General features: G+C 59.3%; 1 protein-coding gene across 1 annotated transcript in view; it reads left to right on the forward strand.

The window, feature by feature from the left end:
- WDR90 (WD repeat domain 90) overlaps window positions 1-18,712 on the forward strand; it is a 44,818-nt gene extending 26,106 nt beyond the window's left edge. Inside the window, 25 exon segments of the mRNA XM_050317770.1 lie at window positions 492-614; window positions 693-873; window positions 1,323-1,453; window positions 2,150-2,173; window positions 2,175-2,294; window positions 3,330-3,446; window positions 3,763-3,847; window positions 5,357-5,415; window positions 6,501-6,582; window positions 6,689-6,732; window positions 8,219-8,272; window positions 8,600-8,652; window positions 9,311-9,419; window positions 9,782-9,883; window positions 10,504-10,602; window positions 11,021-11,129; window positions 11,389-11,509; window positions 12,555-12,639; window positions 13,701-13,846; window positions 13,928-14,028; window positions 14,101-14,231; window positions 14,674-14,754; window positions 14,938-15,060; window positions 15,177-15,379; window positions 16,992-18,712. Of these exon segments, the coding sequence (XP_050173727.1) occupies window positions 492-614; window positions 693-873; window positions 1,323-1,453; window positions 2,150-2,173; window positions 2,175-2,294; window positions 3,330-3,446; window positions 3,763-3,847; window positions 5,357-5,415; window positions 6,501-6,582; window positions 6,689-6,732; window positions 8,219-8,272; window positions 8,600-8,652; window positions 9,311-9,419; window positions 9,782-9,883; window positions 10,504-10,602; window positions 11,021-11,129; window positions 11,389-11,509; window positions 12,555-12,639; window positions 13,701-13,846; window positions 13,928-14,028; window positions 14,101-14,231; window positions 14,674-14,754; window positions 14,938-15,060; window positions 15,177-15,379; window positions 16,992-17,109 (2,601 nt within the window). The 3' untranslated portion in view covers window positions 17,110-18,712.
- The last annotated feature ends 862 nt before the right edge of the window (window positions 18,713-19,574 follow it).

The following is a 19,574-nucleotide window of genomic DNA, read 5'->3' on the forward strand; positions in this document are numbered from 1 at the left end:
ACCCCTTTGGGGTTAGGTTTATTAACTGTTTGGGTTTCCTGCTTTCCATGACAAGCTCAGCTATCATAGAATCATAGAATTTTAAAGTTTGGAAAAGACCTCTGAGATCATCAAGTCCAGCTGTCAACCCAGCACCATCACCATGTTCACCATGAAACCAGGTCTTCAGGTGTCACATCCACACAAGTTTTGAGCACCTCCAGGGATAATGACTCCACCACTGCCCTGGACAGCCTGTTCCAGTGCTTTGCAACACTTTCAATGAAGAAATACTTCCTAATATCCAATCTAAGCCTTCTCTGGTGCAACCTGAAACTGTTTCCTCTTGTCCTGTCAGCCCACAATTTAAGCCCAAACTCAAAGCACCCACCTTCCTTTATGTTCCATCTTGTCTGATGTCTCCCAAGGGTGGGTAGAAGGGCAGAGGAGCTGATGTGCTCTGGGCTGTGGCACCTGTAGAGCCCCTGTTGCCCTCTTTGTTCCTGGTGCAGGTGACTGAGGTGTGCTTCAGTCCTGACGAGACTCACTGTGCCACGTGCGGGGAGGATGGCAGCGTGAGGATCTGGGCTCTGAGCAGCACGGAGCTGGTGGTCCAGTTCCAGGTGCTCAACCAGGTCAGTGTTTGTGGGACATCATTCCCTTCCTCTTGGCACAGGGAAGCATCCACTGTGTCACCTCTGGTTCCTTCGCAGAGCTGCCAGTGCCTGGCCTGGAAGCCTCGTCCCGTCGGGGTGTGGGGAGCTGAGAACCAGCACGTGGTGGCAGGGTACAGTGACGGCACCATCCGTGTGTTCAGTGTTTCCAGGACAGAGATGGAGCTGAAAATGCACCCCCACAGCGCTGCACTGACAGCAATCACCTACTCCACAGATGGTGAGACTGCCCAGGGTCACAGCAGGGACGTGACCCTCGGGGAATGTGGCTTGGTGCTGCCTGGGTTACCCTGACCTCCAGCTGCTCTGTGTCCTGGCCACCTGCCCAACACCCTGGGGCCAGGGAGAGCCACAGAACTCGTCTCAGTGAGCTTTGGTGGCTCTGCCAGCTGAGCATGTGGTGAATAGGAGATGGGAGGTGTATTGGCAATGGAATAACAAAGGGGTTTGGTACAACAAAGCCTTTTGTGCCCTCCTGCTTACGATCTACCACGGGTCTTCTTCAGTGTGGAGGTTTAATGGGTGTCTGAGACATCTCATCTTACCCAGCCCTGGACTGGGATGTTCCCAGCCTTTCACAGTGTTTTGGGACACTGATATCCCATGATCTTGGACCTTTCTCCTCGTGGCTATTCTTCCCAAGCATCCCATTCTTTTGTCTCCTTTCAGGAGAAAGGATCTTATCAGGGGGCAAGGATGGGCTGGTGGCTGTGAGCAGCCCTCGCACTGGAATGACTATCCATGTCCTGGCTGACCACAAAGGCTCCCCCATCACTGTTCTCCAGTGCACCAGGAAGCAGGTGAGACCCCACAGGAGCAAATCCTCGTGTGTCACTGCACAGCTGTGGGAAGCAGAATGGTCAGTGTCTGCTTCCTTGTCCCTTGCTTTTCAGACTCCCATCCCCTCCAGTAACTCCTGATCAGTTTTTCCAGGGATATATTATTTGTGCACCAGTGGGATGGTTTTAGCACCTCCTTTGTCTTCCTCTTCATGAAGAGTTTTTTCCTTTGTGCAGCAGAATTGTTAATAATTTTCCCCAAGTTCTCAGGCTGTACAATCATCCATGCTGTAAGGCTGTGTTCCCTGGTAATTCAGACCAAGGAGATCCTTGGTTCTAGGTGAAGGACGTTGTTAGGGCACACATGGTATTGAAAAGAATTCCCCTGGGAGATGTGCACATCCACACATTGTCCCAGGGAAGAGAACTGTGTCGTTCAGGCCAGGGTTTGGGTTGGAAGGGACCTTAAAGATCATCCACTTCCACCCCCTGCCATGGGCAGGGACACCTTCCACCAGCCCAGGTTGCTCCAAGCCCTGTCCAACCTGGCCTTGGACACTTCCAGGGATGGGGCAGCCACAAACAGGCTAATCCTGGTGTTGATTCCCTAAACACAAGACCCGTGTCCCCACAAGCTCCTGCCCCACTCTCTAGTGTCACCTTGCTTTGCAGCCTCTGTGCCTCCAGCGTGCCAGTGTTGTGTTTGTGTTCCCCTAGTACCACGACTTCGGGGTGGAAGGTGGGGGAGCTCTGGCTGGCCACGAGCTCGGACCGCCGGGTCAGCGTCTGGGCCTCCGACTGGCTCCAGGACAAGTGTGAGCTCCTCGACTGGCTCAGCTTCCCAGCTCCTGCTGACCCCGAGGTGAGCCTGGCTCCTGCCAGCCCCTGCCTGCTCCTGGCGTGGGGCTTGGCACCAGCAGACACAGAGGGGGGATGCACAGGGCTCTGGCAGAGACAGTGTGCTTAGGAACGTCATCTCTGTTAGTTCTGCTCGCGGAGTATCTTGTTAACAAACCCTCTCTGGTACTGCTGCAATTGCTTTCCACACACAGCTGTCCCCAAGCACTGACTTTTAAGCATGAGGAGCCCAAAACTGCACCTGCAAAGAGCTGACAGCCCTGTGCCAGCAAACCAGAGCACAGGCAGCCATGAGCACAGTGTGCAGGAGGGGGAGAGCTAATTAGGAGCGTGCTGCTTGCTCTGACACTCTTGAGGAGCATGAATATTCCAAGCCAGGAGCGCCACGACAAGTTCACAGAGCCAAGTACTCAGCCCTGGGTGTCTGTGCTGCTTGGCAGAAGCCTCTGGCTCCAACCCAGGGTGAGGTTTGGGCAGCAGGACACCTGCTAGCAAGGGAGGAAGGATCTGGTTGGAGAGGATGTGGACATGGTCCCTGGTCCAGGTGACACTGGCAGGCAGAAGGAGCTTCCATACAGCAGCTGGGTTCTGTCAATGTTTCTTCTTTTTCTTTTGAAAACGTTGGATTTTCTCTGGAAGGAGAAAATCCCCCAAGGCTCTCCCCAGAGTGAGAAGGATTAATCTTGCATCCACCACTCAAGATCTGTCTTCTGGGCCCTATTTTGTTGTGTTAAACCAATCCATAACCCAATCCCACCTTCAGGCCCCTGCAGCAACATCTCAGTAGAAATTCAACCTGCTGGACCCTCATGTCTCCTGCTCCTCTGACACCGAACAATTTGCTTCAGGTTTTCATGGCAGGGTGTGGGTGCTCCTTGCTTTCCTTGAGATGGGAATGCAAGAGGGAGGAAACACCCTCCATCATATTAACTTCCCACTGCTCAGACACTCAGAGCCCTGAAGATCCTCCTTTTGTCCCCATTGTATTGGGTCAAGATGGAGAATCCAGACTTTTCTTGCCTTTGGTTTCCCTCAGCAGGGTCTCGACCTCCCTCCCAGCCTGGCTGCATTCTGCCCTTGGGAACAAGGTGTCCTGGTCTACGTGGGGTTTGGGCTGCAGGAGGAAGCCTTGTTCTACAGTCTGCGCAAGAAGCAGGTACCTGTGCCCTGTGTTAACCCCTGTCACAGGGCTGGGCTGGGCTCAGGGAACCCTCCTCAGCTTGGAAACCCCCAGGGGAACAGCAGAGCCCTGCCCCTGCCTCGGGCTGTGTCCAGGCAGCCAGTCCCTGCTCCCACTGCAGGCTGCTTCCAGGAGACTGGCACACTCCACATTGCTGAGCCATCTCCTGGATGCCTGGGGCAGGTTTCCTGTTCACCCTCAGCCTCCCTTTACCCTCCTAATGACTCGCTGCACAGCTCTGGGCTGTCCCTTCCCCCCTGTGAGGAGCTGGTGTTTCTCTTGCTGGATGCAGGTGGTCAGGAGAGTGTCCTTGCCAGCCTTTGCCACCTCGCTCAGCCTGTCCCCGGCCGCGCCCTTCATGGCCCTCGGCTTCCGTGGTGAGTGCTGGGCCCCTCCATGGGGAGGGATCTCCCCTTCTCCTGGCAGGGGGGGAACAAGGGTCCTTGTTCCATAAAATGAGACACATGCACACACCCCATATCCTCAAACCCTGGGAGCTACAGTCCAGGGTAAGGAGAAACCTCTGGGGGAGACTCCTAGGTCAGAAATGAGATGCATGAGCTCAGTCCTGCTTGTCCAGGGGCAGGATTTGTCACTGGAATGACTTCCTGGGGTTATGGGCTGCAGCCCAGGAGGCAGCAGACACCTTCCCATAGCAGGGGACAGTCACAGCCCTGCTCCTGACAAGGGCACCTCGCGCCTGGAGTGGTTTGGATCTGCCTGTCCAGTGTCACTCAGCTCAGCAACTCCCAGCTCAGCAGCAGGGAGAGAGCCTGGAGAGGGCCCAGGGAAGGGTGGTCCTGGCAAGGAAAAGCCCCAGGGAGCGGGTTTGTAAGTGGTCAGGAGCAGTGCCAGCCCCCAGCCCGGCCCTGACCCTGCTCTCCCAGCGCGGCTCCTGCGGCTGCAGCCGTGCCCGGCCGGGGACCCGCAGGACTACGCCGGCCATGACGACACCGTGCACCTCTGCCGCTTCGCGCCCTCCGGCCGCCGCCTCCTCACGGCTTCGCACAGCGCCGTGCTCGTGTGGGAGCTGACGGGCGGCTGAGCAGGGCGGGCCCTGGACTGGACTGGCTTCTCCAGCGGGGAAAGAGCCCGGAGGGGCCGGCCCTGGCTCCGGGACAGGCCCCGGCTCCGGCCCCAACCAGGCCTCAACTACCGCCCGCACAGCTGCAGGGCCCGGCGGCGGCGGGCCGGCCCCGCCCGGCCCCGGGATGTGTTTCACGGCCCTGTTCGCCGTTTGTTGTCGTTAAATGTTTTGTTTTCGTTAATAAACCATCGACAGACGAAACCCTGGAGGTCCCAGCGTGTTGCCCTCGCCAGGGGGCGCTGTGGTGTCTGGCGCCGCTCCGCGCCGCCGCTCGGTGGTGCGGCCGGAAGTGGTGGTGGGGAAACAGGGAGGCGGCGGTGCCGCCATGAAGCGGGACGTGCGGATCCTCCTGCTCGGGGAGGGTGAGAGGGGTCCTGAGGGGCGGGCAGCGGGTCCTCCTGCTCGGGGAGGGTGAGGGGGTCCTGAGGGGCGGGCAGCGGATCCTCCTGCTCGGGGAGGGTGAGGGGGTCCTGAGGGGCGGGCATCGGATCCTCCTGTTCGCGGAGGGTGAGGGGGGTCCTGAGGGGCCGGGCGGGCATCGGACCCTCTATGAAGGGAGGGTGAGGGGGGTCCTGAGGGGTCCCGGAGCTACTCGAGGTGGCCGAGGGCGCACGGGGGTCCCGGGTAGGCCGAGGGTGCAGGGGATCCCCGGTACCGGCAGGGTGGGGGAGCGGCCGGGCCCGCCGGTGGTCCCGGGCCCCGCGGGTGTCGCGGTCACCAGCCCCCGGCTCCACTGCCGCTGTCCCCCGCGGGTCTGCCGTGCCCGTGCCAATGTCAACGTCCTCCCTTTATTTCCTAGCCCAGGTGGGGAAGACGTCCCTGATCATGGCCCTGGTGGGCGAGGAGTTTCCAGAAGAGGTGAGCGGGGAGGGGACACACACACACACACACACCCCGGGTGAGACAGCTCTGTCCCCATTTTGGGGGGTCGGGGTGCCTGGGTGTACTCACAGCTCTGGGCTGTGACAGCCACGGGAGTCCCCAGCAATCGCCGCTAAAGCTCAGGTGAGGTCGGTGAGGACCATAGGGAGCTCCAGCTGAGGTGCTGTTTTCCTGTTTGTGCTCTGATGTGGGGCTCTCTCTGCCCTCGGGAGAGTGTGTGGTGTCTCCCAGGCCCCGGCTCGCTGCTGCTGGGGGTCTGTGTGTTGTGTCCACCAACACAGCAGGGCCCAGCCTTCCTCCCAGATCCAGCCTGGCACTGGCACAGAGCCCTCAGAAGGGGTCAAACCACATTCCCCGCCCTTCTGTACCCATCTGGAGTTGGCTTTGGTGCTCTGAGCCAGGCCAGCTGCCAGTAGCAGATCCATCGTTCCTCTTGGAGCCTCCAGCAGGGCGGCTTGCTGTCCCAGCACAGCTGGAATGGGAAAATGGGATCAGTCTGGCCACATTTTCCCTGTGCCATCAGCTGGCTTCTCCCACTGCCTACGAGCAGCTGGTGCCCTGTATGATGCTGTGCTGGGAAGCATCAGCTCAGGGGTTTTTGGGGACCAGCCCTGTGGCCTGTCCCCTGCTGCCAGCCCAGCTCAGTCAGCTCAGCACTGAGCCCAGACAGCCAGGGAGTGCCCAGGCCTTATCTCTGGAGTGCCCAGGCCTTATCTCCAGAGCCTGAGGCTGTGGCTGAGGGAGGCCGGGCTGGGCAGGGCTGGCTGTGGCTGAGGGAGGCTGTTCCTGGTGGACAAACGGAGATTCCACCTCGGGGACACGGGCTGTGTGAGGGGTGGGGTGCAGGGAGCTGCTGCAGCCCAGGGGGGGCCAAAAGCCATCCATGATCCGTAGCCCATCCCCCCCTGGCAGGGCGGGCACTGGGCAGTGCCCATGTTGGGATGTGAGGTCCCTTGTCACCCATGCTCTCGGCTGACCGTCACCTGGCAGGGCTGGCTGTCACCTGGCAGGGCTGGCTGTCACCTGGCAGGGCTGGCTGCACAGCTGTGCTGGCTTTGCAGGTGCCCCCCCGGGCGGAGGAGATCACGATCCCGGCCGACGTCACCCCTGAGAAGGTCCCCACACACATAGTGGACTACTCAGGTAGGGCCCCATCCCACCTGGCTTTTCCCCTTCCCTGCCTGTCTCAGGGGACCGGGAAGGGGTCCTGCTGCCAGGGCAGATGGTGACAGCTCTGTTCCCCTTTCAGAGGCAGAGCAGACAGAGGAGGAGCTGCAGGAGGAGATCTCCAAGGTGAGCAGGGCTGGCTGGGACAGGAGCGTGTGGTTCTGCAGCTCCCAAGCTGCTCCCCTCCCTTCCCGTTAACCACCCAGAGGGGCCAGGCAGTTGGTTATCCGTGGATTAATGCTGTGGTTTGTTTAGAGGCTCGTTTAATCCTGCTCTGTCTTGTAAGCTGTTGTACGTGGCTTGTCCTGGCCCTGGGGGGAGCCTCCAGAAGGAGAGCAGCGGGGGGCAGGAGGGGGCTGCAGAGCAGATGATGTGCTCTCAGCCTGGGGATGTTCCTGATGGACTCGGAAGAGGGGAGAAGCAGTTGCTGAGCTTGGGCAAGACCCCCTGCTCCTGCATTAGATCCCTGTGGCTGCCTGATGAAGCAGTGGCACAGAGAAGTTAATTGGGGAGCTGGAGCCCCCGGGGAGCGCTGGGCAGGGAGAGATGAGGAAGCCCTTGGAGCAGCCGTGGAGGAATAATTGGGTTGTCTGGCTGGGATTCACCCAGCTGCTCTTTGCCCTGGGATTAGCCTTGGCTCTGCAGAGACAAGGACCTTTTAATTGTGGATAATAAAACTCTCTCATGTGAGCAAAGCTATTTAACTTCCCCACCCCGGTGGTTAAGTGCTGAGGAGGTGGGCACAGGGGTCCTGCCCCTTCCACCCAGACAGCAGGAGTACACAGAGGCTTTAAACAGCCCCAGGAAATCCTGCCTAAACCCTTGTGTGTCCTCAGGATTAGCGCTAAACTCTCTCCTGAAAGGACCAGTGATCCCTCCTGTCTGCTTCCCATAAAGCCTCGGCGCCGTCTGCGCGGGGTCGGGAGGGGAGGAGGGCATGGCCGCGGCGTGGGAGGGGGATCTGGGCGGCTGTGGGGCGGCAGCTCCAGGGGCACAGGAGCCAGAGGAGCCGGCCTGTGCTCCCAGCAGCTGTGGGACTGTGTCGGGGGCTGTGTGTGTGAGGAGGGCTGTGTGTGTGAGGAGGGCTGTGTGTGTGAGGAGGGCTGTGTGTGTGAGGAGGGCTGTGTGAGTAAGGCTGTGGGGATGGCTGTGAGGGGGGCTGTGTGTGAAGGGGGCTGTGTGAGGAAGGCTGTGTAAGGGGGGCTGTGGGGATGGCTGTGAGGGGGCTGTGTGTGTGTGGGGGTGGGCTGTGTGAGGGCTGCTGTGAAGGGGGCTGTGGGGATGGCTGTGAGGAGGGCTGTGTGTGTGAGGGGGGCTGTGTGAGGGGGGCTGTGTGTGTGAGGAGGGCTGTGTGAGGGGGGCTGTGAGGAGGGCTGTGGGGGCTGTGTGAGGGGCTGTGTGAGGGGCTGTGTGAGGGGCTGTGTGAGGGGCTGTGTGAGGGGGCTGTGGGGATGACTGTGAGGAGGGCTATGTGAGGGGGGCTGTGTACGTGTCCACTCTCACGTGCACTCGGCCGCTACGGCCGCGTTTCCGTGACATCTCCACCGGCATTCCCTGCTGCTGTGGGTGTGCACAAGGACCCCCTCACCACCCTCTGCTGCTTCTCTTGCAGGCCAACGTGGTCTGTGTGGTGTACGATGTCACCAAGGAGGCCACCCTCGACAAGGTAACAGGTCCCACCACAGAGCTGGAGGGGAAGGGGTTCCCAGCACTGCCCTTGCATAGTGTGAGCACATACCAGTGCTGTGGGGGATTTGGGGTCTGAGACCCCTGCAGGCATTGGCTGAGCACAGCACAAGCTTGCTCCCACGTTGGTGGTTGCCCTCACAACAGGCTGGTTGAATCCTCACGCTGGCATCCAGCATCCCTGGGTCTGCTCTGCCTGCTGGTGTGGGGGAATGCTGGGGAACAGATGGCTGCAGGGCCCTGCTGTCTGCCTGGGATCTGCCTCTCCCTCCCCAGGCTGTGCTGACACCCTCTGCTCACCTTCCAGATTCGCACGAAGTGGATCCCCATGGTGAACGGAGGGCTTGAAAAGGGATCCAGGTACCATGTGTGGCGTGATGTGTGGGTGCAGATTTGGGGAGTTCTGAGGGCTGTGGGGAGCTCACCACCCTCCCTGAGGGTGCTGAGACCAAACCAACTTTGTGTTTTGATCCAAATCAGGTTGAATGGAGCTTGGAACAACCTGGTCTAGTGGAAGGTGTCCCTGCCCATGGCAGGGGGTGGAGTGAGATGATCTTTGAGGTCTCTTATGACCAAAACCATTCCATGACTGTGGCTTGTGGATAGACCACTTGTAGCATAAGAACATGTGGGCTTTTCTCCCTCAGAGATCCAGCTGAGGCAGGGGGCCACTGGAGAGAGATCCTTCTTTCCCCTTGATCTCTTCTCAGCCAGACAGGGAAAGGGGGCTGCCAAGGGAATCTCTGAGCTGCAATCTGTGTGTGGATCACTTGGGCAGAAGGCTGCTGTGCTGGATTAAAGGCTCCTGAACATATTGTTGCTGGGTGAAAGCGTAGGCAGGATCAGGCAGTTTGTCTCTCCAGATGGATGCTCCTGGCCATGGGAGGAAGGAAAGCTGCTCTGTCCTTGCAGAGGAGGGGGGGGGCTCCCCAGCCTGCCCCATGAGAGCACCAAGTGGCTGGGACAGTGCTGGGACCAGGGGAGGGGTGGCCTTACTCGTGCTCTGTGTCTTTGCCAGGATCCCCATTATTTTAGTGGGAAATAAGTCTGACCTGCAGATGGGCAGCTCCATGGATGTCATCCTGCCCATCATGAACCAGTTCTCGGAGATTGAGACCTGTGTGGAGGTGAGGGAACTGGAGGGTGTCTGCAGAGCCTCCCCGAGGGGTCGGAGTGCTGGTCTGGTGTGAGTCAGGGAGCCTCTGTGCTTGTGGAGGGCTGCCCTACTGACACTGCTCTGCAGAAGTCCCCATGTCTGGGGGTTGAGAGCCTGTGATTTGGGCTTTCTGTCCTTTGTGTATTGGCTCTGGGGCTGTGAAAGCAAAACCAGAGCAAAACCCAGGGATTTTTCCCTTTTGATTTTTCCTCACGGTGGACAAACTTTACTCTGTGCTTTGATCCACAACTTGTCTGGCTCAGGGAGCTTGTATCACCCTCCTCCTACCCTTTTAATCAGCTCCCAGGGCTGTCTCTTCCTTTGAATCCCCAGTGCTCTGCCAAGAACCTCAAGAACATCTCCGAGCTCTTCTACTACGCCCAGAAAGCTGTGCTGCACCCCACTGCCCCGCTCTACGACCCGGAGGAGAAGCAGGTAGGCTCCTGGAGGAGTCTGCTTCCCATCACACTGCTCTGGTGTGCAGCTTTTGGAGGGAAGGTGGAGGGTTTGGGCTGGCACAGGCAAGACAAGGGGATGGCATCCATTCCTTGTGCTCAGCACAGCCAGCTGAGCATACCCAGGCCAGAGAGACCTGCAAGGACCAGGGTGTGTTGGGGCAGAAGCCCTCGTGCTCCAGACCATCTGTTAGCCATGATGGGAAGGGGCCAGAAGAAAAATTCCCTATGGACTGTCATTTCTCACTCTAGATTGGATATTAGGAAAAATGTCTTCACAGAAAGGGTTGTCAGGCCCTGGCACAGCTGCCCAGGGCAGTGGTGGAGTCACCATCCCTGGAGGGGTTTAAAAGGCTTGTGGATGTGGCACTTGAGGACATGGGTTAGGGGTGGCCTTGGCAGTGCTGGGGGAACAGTTGGACTTGATGGTCTTGGAGAGCTTTTCCAACCTAAATGATTCCATGATTCCCACCTCCAAGGGTGCTTAGCTGGTCTGTGTTCCCAGGCAGTGCAGGAAGGGAACCCACTGTGTATAGGATTGCAGGAGGAAGGGCCAGGCTGAAGCTGGTGCCATTTGTCACCATGATTGGTCCCTTGCAGCTGAAACCCACCTGTGCACGAGCACTGACCCGGATCTTCAACCTCTCGGACCAGGATAACAACCAGATCCTTAGTGATGACGAACTCAACTACTTCCAGGTAGGGCTGGCTGCAGAGGGGAGATATTCCCCAGTCCCTGGGCTTCCCTTTCCATCCAATAACAGGCAAAAGCCACCCCTCTCCTGACACAGCCATCCTGTTCCCATTCGTACTTCTGTTCCACAGCTAAAGCACCACAGGGTGCATCTCTGAGCACATGGGGTTCCATCTTCCTAAGCTTGGGTTGAATTTACTCTGCTGTGGTTAGACCAGGAGGCTCTGGAGATGTACAGAGTCCCAAGTTACTGGGATGCTGAAGAACAGGGGTTTGGTCAAAGTCTAAAGCAGAAATCCCTGAGCTGGGTGAATTACTCTCCCTGAAACCCCATCCCTTGCCAGGGGAGGGGGAAGCTGGTGAGACAGGGTTGTTCTGTCTGTGTGCTTTGCTGACAGTGGCCTTCTTTCCCTTGGGAGGCAGAAGTCCTGCTTTGGAAACCCACTGGCTCCACAGGCCCTGGAGGATGTGAAGATGGTTGTGTGGAAGAACACGACAGACGGGGTGCAGGACAATGGCCTGACCTTGAATGGTAACAGCACAAGGACTCCTGCTTCTTCCCAAGGGATGGGGGGGACCCATCTCCTTCAGCACATCCTGAAGGGCCCTGTCTCCAGCCTCCTGCCTCTCATTGCAAGCCTAATTAGTGCCTCTTGTTAAAGCAAGCTGGAGCCTGGTAGAGATCTCTGTGTCCAAGCAGCCTGTTTTCCCAGGCAAAGCACAGTCCCAGGGCGTGGATCCCTGACGCTGAGTTGACCCTGCTGTGTCTGAGCCCCTGATCTCTCCTGCAGGCTTCCTCTTCCTCAACACACTCTTCATCCAGAGGGGCCGGCACGAGACCACCTGGACCATCCTGCGCCGCTTCGGCTATGACGACGAGCTGGAGCTGACGGATGATTACCTGTACCCACAGTGCGTGCCCTGCCCTGGGGGTGGGCAGGGGGTCACGGCCCGGTGGTGCACGGCTCAGGGGTCCCCAGCACCTCAGCTGGATCCTCCCTGCACCCTGGGGCTGCTGTGGGCCCTGAGGTCAGGGTCGGGTTCACAGCCCTCACCTTCCCCTGCGGGCAGGAGCTGACACATGGGGTTGGGAAAAAATACAACAGGCCTTGGGGCTGCTGGCTGTGCTGCTGGTTCTGATCATTCCCTGCCTGCCTAGAAGTCCCAGACTTCCCTTGACATCAGTCAGGGGCTTTCAGAGGCTGCTCTGTCGCTGCCTGAGCCGAGGCAGAGCAGCGCTGTCGGGAGCAGTGAGCTGTCAGCACAGCCCTCCCGGCTCAGTCTGCAGCTGCTGTCTCGTCTCTGCTCCCTGCCACCCTGGAGGTGGGGATCTGGCAGGAATGGAAGGGCTTGGCTTGGAGCTGCCTCCTCCTCTCCCCAGACAGCAGGCTGCAGGGAGGTGACAGGGACGTGCTGGTGGATGGCACCTCAGGGCAGTGCTGTGCCCTGCTGGAGCCCTGGGCACAAGGTGGAGCAAGGGCACAGCACCACTCTGGCTGCTTGGGATGTGCCAAGGAGAGGCCTCTGTGCACCTTCAGGGGATTCTCCCCACAACAAGGGGACTGTGTCAAGGAATAGCCAGGCCTGGAGGCAACAGCTGGCCTTGAGCAGGGAGGGAGTGGGGAGCTGAGTCCTCTCAGATCTGCTCACACACTGCCCATTGTTCAGGGCTTGAGGAGGCTTGTTGGGGTATTTGAACTGAGAAATAAGATATGAAAGGTCCAGGGGAGGTTTGTGTTGGATTTTAGGAAAAACTTCTTGATCAAAAGGCTTGTCAAGCACTGGCACAGGCTGTCCAGGGCAGTGGTGGAGTTCCTGTTCCTGGAGGGATTTAAAAGCTGTGTGACTGTGGCACTTGGGGACACGGTAGCGCCATTGGCAGTGCTGGTGGAACAGTTGGGCTCAGTGATCCCAGAGGGCTTTTCCAATCATAATGATTCCATGATTTTTCCAACAGGTTCCGCGTGCCCCCCGGCTGCTCCACGGAGCTCAACCACTTGGGATACCAGTTCCTGCAGCGGCTGTTTGAGAAGCACGACAAGGTGGGGCTCTGGGGGAGGGTTTGCTCTGCTGGGCCTGCACACCTGGGCAGAGCTGCTCCCCTGCACACCCCTCTGTGCCAGGGAACCCACCAATGAAGGGCTTTGCTCTGACACAGCATTCCCTTTAGGAGGCTTTGGGAGCAGGAAGTGGTCACAGCAAGCAGTTGGTAGTCTGATGGCTTGTCAGGGCACATGGGTGCTGGTCACTACCCTTGACCAAAGGGCAGTTTGGGCTTTCAACGACTTAATCTGAGTGAGGATCAAGCTGGCATGGCCCCTTGTAGTGCCTGGCTACAACAGGCAGGGTGGCAGGGAAGCGGGCACAGCTGTTGGCCTGCAGCCACAGACCAAGCACCAGCATCTGCACAGCTGCCAGCCCTGTGGAGGGCTGCCAGGCCCGAGGGAGGGAGAGAAAACAACCCATTTGTACCATGCTCTGGCTCTTGGAGAGTGGGGGGATGGGATGTATTGGATCTGCATGCACCTGCTTGGAGTGGTTATTCAGATGTTGATGTGCACCTGGAGTATGGCAGCTCTGTGGCCGTGGGGAATGGCTTGGGAATGGCAGCACTGAGTGGACACACGTCCCTGTGTGCCCAGATCAGCTCTGTGGCCACAGGGAATGGCACAACTGAATGGATGCACATCCCTGTGTGCCCAGGTGCCAGCAGTTCCCCTTCAGGCGCACCAGCCTGAGGGTGCTGCGTTGGCCTGTGGTTGCTTAGTGGCCGCACACCTTGGGCTAGATACCTGCAGTGTGGAAGGCCAGGCTGGCCCCAGGGGAGCCAGAACAGCAGCTCAGGGCTGCAGGGTGCTCAGGTTGTGCCTGGTTCCAGCTGTGATCCCAAAGCACACTGGCTTGTCTCTTGTGCAGTGGTGGCAGTCGCTGGGGCTCAGGCTCTGCACGCTCGCCCAGCTCTGGCCGTGCTGTGATCGATTCCTGCCATTGACAGCATCCCTGTGTCATTCCACAGCAGCCAGCGAGGTGGCCAGTGTGCCAGGGACCCCTCTGGGCACGGGCTGTGTCCTGGCTCTCCTGCTGACTCCCTTTGTTTTGGCAGGACCAGGACGGAGCCCTCTCACACACAGAGCTGCAGAACTTCTTCAGCGTGTTCCCCTGCGTGCCGTGGGGCCCCGAGCTCTCCAACACGGTATGCACCACTGATAAAGGCCTGCTTTCCCTGCATGGATTCCTCTGCCAGTGGACGTAAGCTCAGTCCCTTTCCCCCGCCCCTGCTCACATCACTCAGCCCTTGCTGACCCTCCCGCCTTCGCTCTGTCTCTCCAGGCTCGTGGCCTACCTGGATGTGCGGCACTGCCTGGAGTGCCTGGGCTACTTGGGCTACCCCATCCTGTCGGAGCAGGACTCCCAGACGCAGGCCCTCACGGGTACGGCCATGCCCTCCCCTCCTGCCACCGCTCGGGTCCCTCCCTGTGCTCACCCGTCCTCTCTCCCGCCAGTGACCCGGGAGAAGCGGATTGACCTGGAGAAAGGCCAGACCCAGAGGAACGTGTTCCTGTGCAAGGTGCTGGGAGCCCGGGGCGCAGGCAAGTCCGCCTTCCTGCAGGCCTTCCTCGGCAGGAGCCTGGCGGTGAGTGGCTGCTCCCTGTCCGGCCACGCTGCGCAGGGCAGGAGCAGGAGGCAGAGCCGGAGGTCCTGGAGTGACCTATCCCATGATGGCATCTCCCTGCCCCCTGTGTGGTGCTCTCCCTGCCCATGCTTTACACCCCCCTGCGTGCTGGTGGTTCTGTGGCTGTTGCATCCTTCATTTTGGCTGAGGCAGTGGGCCCACGCCCCTTGCTTGTCCCGAGGATCTGGAGGAGCTGTGCCTTTTCCAGGCAACTGTATTTCCCCAATCTGACCACGGCATTGCTGACTTTCCCTGCCTGTTAGGAACGGCCCCACATCTCATGGCAGGCCCTGGCTGCCCTTCAGGTGGCTGTTAGGGCACTGGAGCTCAGGGCAGTGTGAAACGCTGTCCCCCAGCGAGCACTGCTTGTGTCCCCACCGTCTGACAGCATTGTCCTTGACAGGCCCAGAAGGAGAACCCGGGACAGCCGTCCCCCTACACCATCAACACGGTGCAGGTCAATGGCCAGGAGAAATACCTCATAGTAAGTGTGGAGGAGGAGGGAATTGTGCAGTGCCTGGCTCACAGCAGGGCTGGCTGTGTGCCCCCATATCCCAGCACCCCAGGCTGGGCTGTGGCTGCAATCAGGCAGCACCATTCCTGTTCTGGTGTGGGGAACAGCCCTGAGGTAGTGACAGGCGCTGTGTCCATTCCCCTCCTGCTCCAGCTGTATGAGGTCAGTGCCGACGCGACGTTCACGAAGCCGTCGGACACAGCCTGCGACGTCGCCTGCTTCATCTACGACCTGAGCGACCCCAAATCCTTCAGCTACTGTGCCACTATTTATAAGGTAACTGGCTGGGACCCCGGGGGACTGCACAGGGTTCCCCCAGCCTTCGTGACAGCGCCGTGTTCCCCAGGGGCTGGTCTCATAACCCCTCGCTGGGCCCTCTCCTGTCCCTGCAGCAGCACTACATGGACAGCCAGATCCCCTGTGTCTTCGTGGCCTCCAAGGCGGACCTGCCAGAAGCCAGCCAGCAGCCTGGGCTGACCCCAGCTGAGTTCTGCTACAAGCACTGCCTCCCTCCACCCTTCCTCTTCACCTGCCACTGCCAGGGACCACCCAGCACTGCTGTCTACACCAAGCTGGCCACTGCTGCCACCTTCCCGTTAGTATCCTTCCTGTGGAGTGGGCTCTGCTGGGAGCAAAGCCTGGGGAGGGGGCTGTGTCCAAACCTGACCTCTGACACATTGCTTTTGCTTTGTTTCTCTCCAGCTTTTGGTGTCATCTAATGATTTTGGTGTCATCTAGGGCATGAAGTGACAGGACGAGGGGGAGTAGCTTCCCACTGCCCTCAGAGGGCAGGGTTAGGTGGGATATTGGGAAGAAATTCTTCCCTGTGAGGGTGGGGAGGCCCTGGCACAGGTTGCCCAGAGAAGCTGTGGCTGCCCCAGCCCTGGAAGTGTCCAAAGCCAGGCTGGACGGGGCTTGGAGCACCCTGGGCTAGTGGAAGGTGTCCCTGCCCATGGCAGGAGAGCGGAACCAGATGAGCTTTAAGGCTCCTTCCAACTCAAACCACTCAGTGATTCTGGGATTCTGTGATCTCTTTATACAAATAATTGAAACACAAAGGCCATTTCTTCCTCTGTTTGCAAAGTGGGGAGGTTTTCTTCTGCCTCATGTTTGTTTCTGACAGATTTATTAGATAGATCCAGCCACAGGAGTGTTTATTTTTGAAGCCTAAGATAAAAAACGCTGGAGAGGAGTAGCCAGCTTAGTTTGCCAAGGCCCGCGGGGGGCGTGGCAGCAATTTTCTCCTGATGAGATGGATCAGACTGAAAAAGAGGTCAGTGAAGCGAGACCTGTGTCACACAGCCTCCCTCTGGGAGGAGCTGCACCCCACAGGGGCTGGGAAGGGGGTAGGAACAGCACCAGGCGGGTCATAGGAGGTGAGGGGGGGATGTGGGAAGAAGGAGAACATGGAATCTCTGCTTCAGGGGTGGGAAGAGCGAGCACAGCGCCGGGGGCCGAGCCCTCGCAGGGAAAAACATGTGGGAGCACTGGAAGGCAGGATGGGATTACTACTGAGTAGTTTTCCCTCTAGCTTCTTTTCAATAAACAACTTTATTTTTAGAGCTGACGCTTTTTTTTTTTCCCCCCCTTCTCCGCAGTATTAAAATTTAAATATTCTTAATATATCTTAGGGTATGTGGTATAAATAAATAACAGCGTAATGGAGGGCCGGGGATTGGCTGTGCTCCCCCGATGTAGTGGGGAATGAATAATGGATGTGCCTCTCTCAGAGAGGAGCAGGTTGGTGCAGGACAGCACGTGCTCAGGAAGGGAATGTGTACGCTGGGCTCCTTCCCTCACTGCCCCTCGGTCGGAGTCACCGGCTGTGCCGGCATCTCCGTGGCACCCGCTCCTGCATCACTGGGGGTTGGAAAGGCAGCCTGACCTAGAAAGGCAGATACCTCCGTGCTCCTGCTAATTATTTAGGTGTTGGTGTGCTGTTTCCAGGCCAGGGGAGGGGACAGCCACATCCATCCCACCAGCCAGCCCTTGGCTTGATGATGATGCCAGGTGACGGGTACTCCGGCACGTGGGGCCGGGAATCTCTTGGAGCCTCTTTTTCAGCTGGGCTGTATCCCCCGGTGCTGTGCTCGCCCTGTGCCCCCCAGGGGCCCCCCAAATCTCCCTGTGTGGGGTGGGAGCGCTGTGGGCTGGTGGGGAGCTCTGGGACAGCCGAACTCACCAACCTCTTCTCCCTTTCCTTGCAGCCACCTGAATACCGTGGAGTTGGGAGTCGCATCCTTCTGGCTCCGGGTGGCGCTGGGGGCAGCAGTGACGGCGCTGGTGGGGTTCGCACTGTACCGTGTGCTGGCCAAGAACAAATGAGAGCCACTCTCCACCCCATCCCCCTGCAACACCAGCTCCCTGTCCCCAGCACACCCTGGTGAGAGGCCGTGCCTCAAGCTGGTCCCTGGTAGGAAATCCTCCTTTTCCCCCAGCCTGGATTGCAGGGCCAGTGGAACCAGACCTCCCAGCACCAGCAGGACAGATCCCTGGCACCAGCCAGCATCACCCTGTGGCCTCCTGGCTTCCCTGGCACCAGGGCAGGCAGCTCTGCTGGGGATCTGCCTCACCAGCAGCTGGAGGATCACCCTCAGCTTTTATTCTGTTAAATTTTTTTAACGTTTGTTTTTAAGCTCAAACATGAGTGTTTCAGCGTCTGTTGGGCCGGGCACGTCCCCTCCCCAGAGGGCTGTGCTGGTGCCCTCAATTCTGTGGGGGGGGGTCAATGCTCTCAGAGCCCCTGGGAGCTCCAGCAGCAGCTGAGCTGTCAAATGAGCTCATGGCTCCAGCTCCCTGGGGCAAATCTCCTTCTCCTGTCCTGGTTTCCCTCAGCCAGTGCTGGGAAAGGCAGCTGGGGATGGAGGGCCAGGCACTTGGAGCCCCCAGCCCTGGTGTTTTGGGGTCAGGCCTGGCCCCTGTTGCTGAGATGCAGTGGCTGCAGCCCTGGGCCGTGAGGGGGGACAGTGATACCCAGGGTCTGTCCCAGCCTCCTTTGTTTTGTTTCTGCACAATAATGTTGTGAGTCCCGCAGCGTGCTGGGCTCTGGGTCCATCTGCCCTCCTTTCCTGCCGCCTGCCCGTCCTGTCCCCACCCCTGCCCTGGCCACCAGTATTCATGGCCACCAGTATTCACAGGGCTCTGGGAGCCCTGGTGAGGGTTGTGAGGGCATTGGGTGCCCACAGTCCTTCCCTGGCAGTGCCATCACTGAGCTGGTGCCACGCTGTGCCCTACAGCCCACGTCCTGGCAGGGCCCTGTCCAGAGTGAGGCTCCTGGTACAACTGGAAGCTCCTTTCCCCTGTCCCCTGCCTGCACCTGAGCTGGCATCAGCTGCTGGGGCTGAGCTCAGCACCAGTCTGGGGTCAGAGCTCCACAGTGCCCGTCTCCCAGTCCCAAAGAGCAAGGCCAGCACCCATCCCTGGGCTCCTGTCCCTCCATGGGGAGCCTGGATGAGCCCCTGGCTGAGTGACACCAGCCTGGGCTTCCCCAGCACACTCAGGGTCGGTCTCTTTGCAGGCAGCTGGGTGGGGGCAGCTCTGAGATAGCACCTGGAGCTGCTTTTTAATGTGTTTTGTCTATTTAAACGTTTTACTGTGGCCTGGAGCCAGTCAGGGGCATGAGAGGTGCCACCAGCATCTCTCACGGGGACTGTCCCAGAGTGGTGCCCACGGTCCCCAGCACTGGCCAGCTGGGAGGTCCCTGCGTGTGCCAGAGCTGCTGTGCCAGTCGGGCAGCCACGTGCTGCTGGCCTCTGGTTCCTGGCACTGCCAGGGCCGTGTCCCTGCTGTTTCTTTATCCCTCTCTGTGCCCACCGCCTATGGCTCTGCCACCCCGGGCCCGTGCCTGGTGTCTGTCCCTGCTCCACGTCTGCTGGAGCTGCAATATTTTAGGTTTGTTCTCTACAACAAAATAAATTTTTACACACCTTCCCGTTGCACACCATGTCCTGTGTCACCTGGGGCAGCAGGACCTTTGTCCCTGACGAGGCTGCACGAAGCCTGGGGCCTCCACAGACTGGGGTGGGAACAGGGAGACCCCCCCAAGGGCCTGGACTGCCCTGCTTGGGGGTGGTTACAGGGATTTAGGGCAGAAGTTGAAGCCTGGCATGGTGGGACAGGCTTGGGGCTGGTCCAGGGATCCTTGGTGCTTGGGGACACAGATCCCTGTTCAACAAGTGCCAGCCAGGGGCAAGAGAGGGGGAAGGAGGTAGTGGATCCCCGTGGTGCTCTGCCAGGATCCCTTGGGGAGCAGGAGGCTTGGCTGCCCCAGGAGTGGTGGCTCTCTGTGCCCATCCCCATGGGGGGTTTAGGGCTTCCCCTTTCCCTGCAGCTCGTTGGGCCATGCTTCCTCCCCTTCCTGCTTCTGTTTTCCTGTGGCAGCTTTTCCCTTGGCTATTTCTGTCTGCAGGGTCAGCCACAGGCGCTGGGCACAGGGAATGTGGGCACAGCCCGGGAAAAGGCTTTTTCCAAGGCCCCTGCACTGAGGCTTCATGGGACCAGACTGCTCCCACACGTGTGGGGGGTCCCTCTAGGCTGTGGGGTGGGAGAGGAAGCCCTTCCCACGTGGCAAACCAGGGAACAGGGGCGGTGGGGAGCACAACCGATGCCGTGCAGGGCGGAGGAGGCGATGCCAGGGCGGGCGAGACACGCGGTGCTCCCTGGTGACTCCAAACCAGGCTGGATCCCATGGGAGCCACGGGCCCACGTGCAACCATGTGTATTAATAGCACTGGTGTGCCAGAGCCAGGGCAGGCACGGGTGTAGGACAGGGTACATGCATGGCAGGGCTG

Source organism: Myiozetetes cayanensis, unplaced genomic scaffold, assembly GCF_022539395.1.
Source record: "Myiozetetes cayanensis isolate MyiCay16 unplaced genomic scaffold, myiCay2020 scf20-37, whole genome shotgun sequence".
Lineage (NCBI taxonomy): Eukaryota > Metazoa > Chordata > Aves > Passeriformes > Tyrannidae > Myiozetetes > Myiozetetes cayanensis.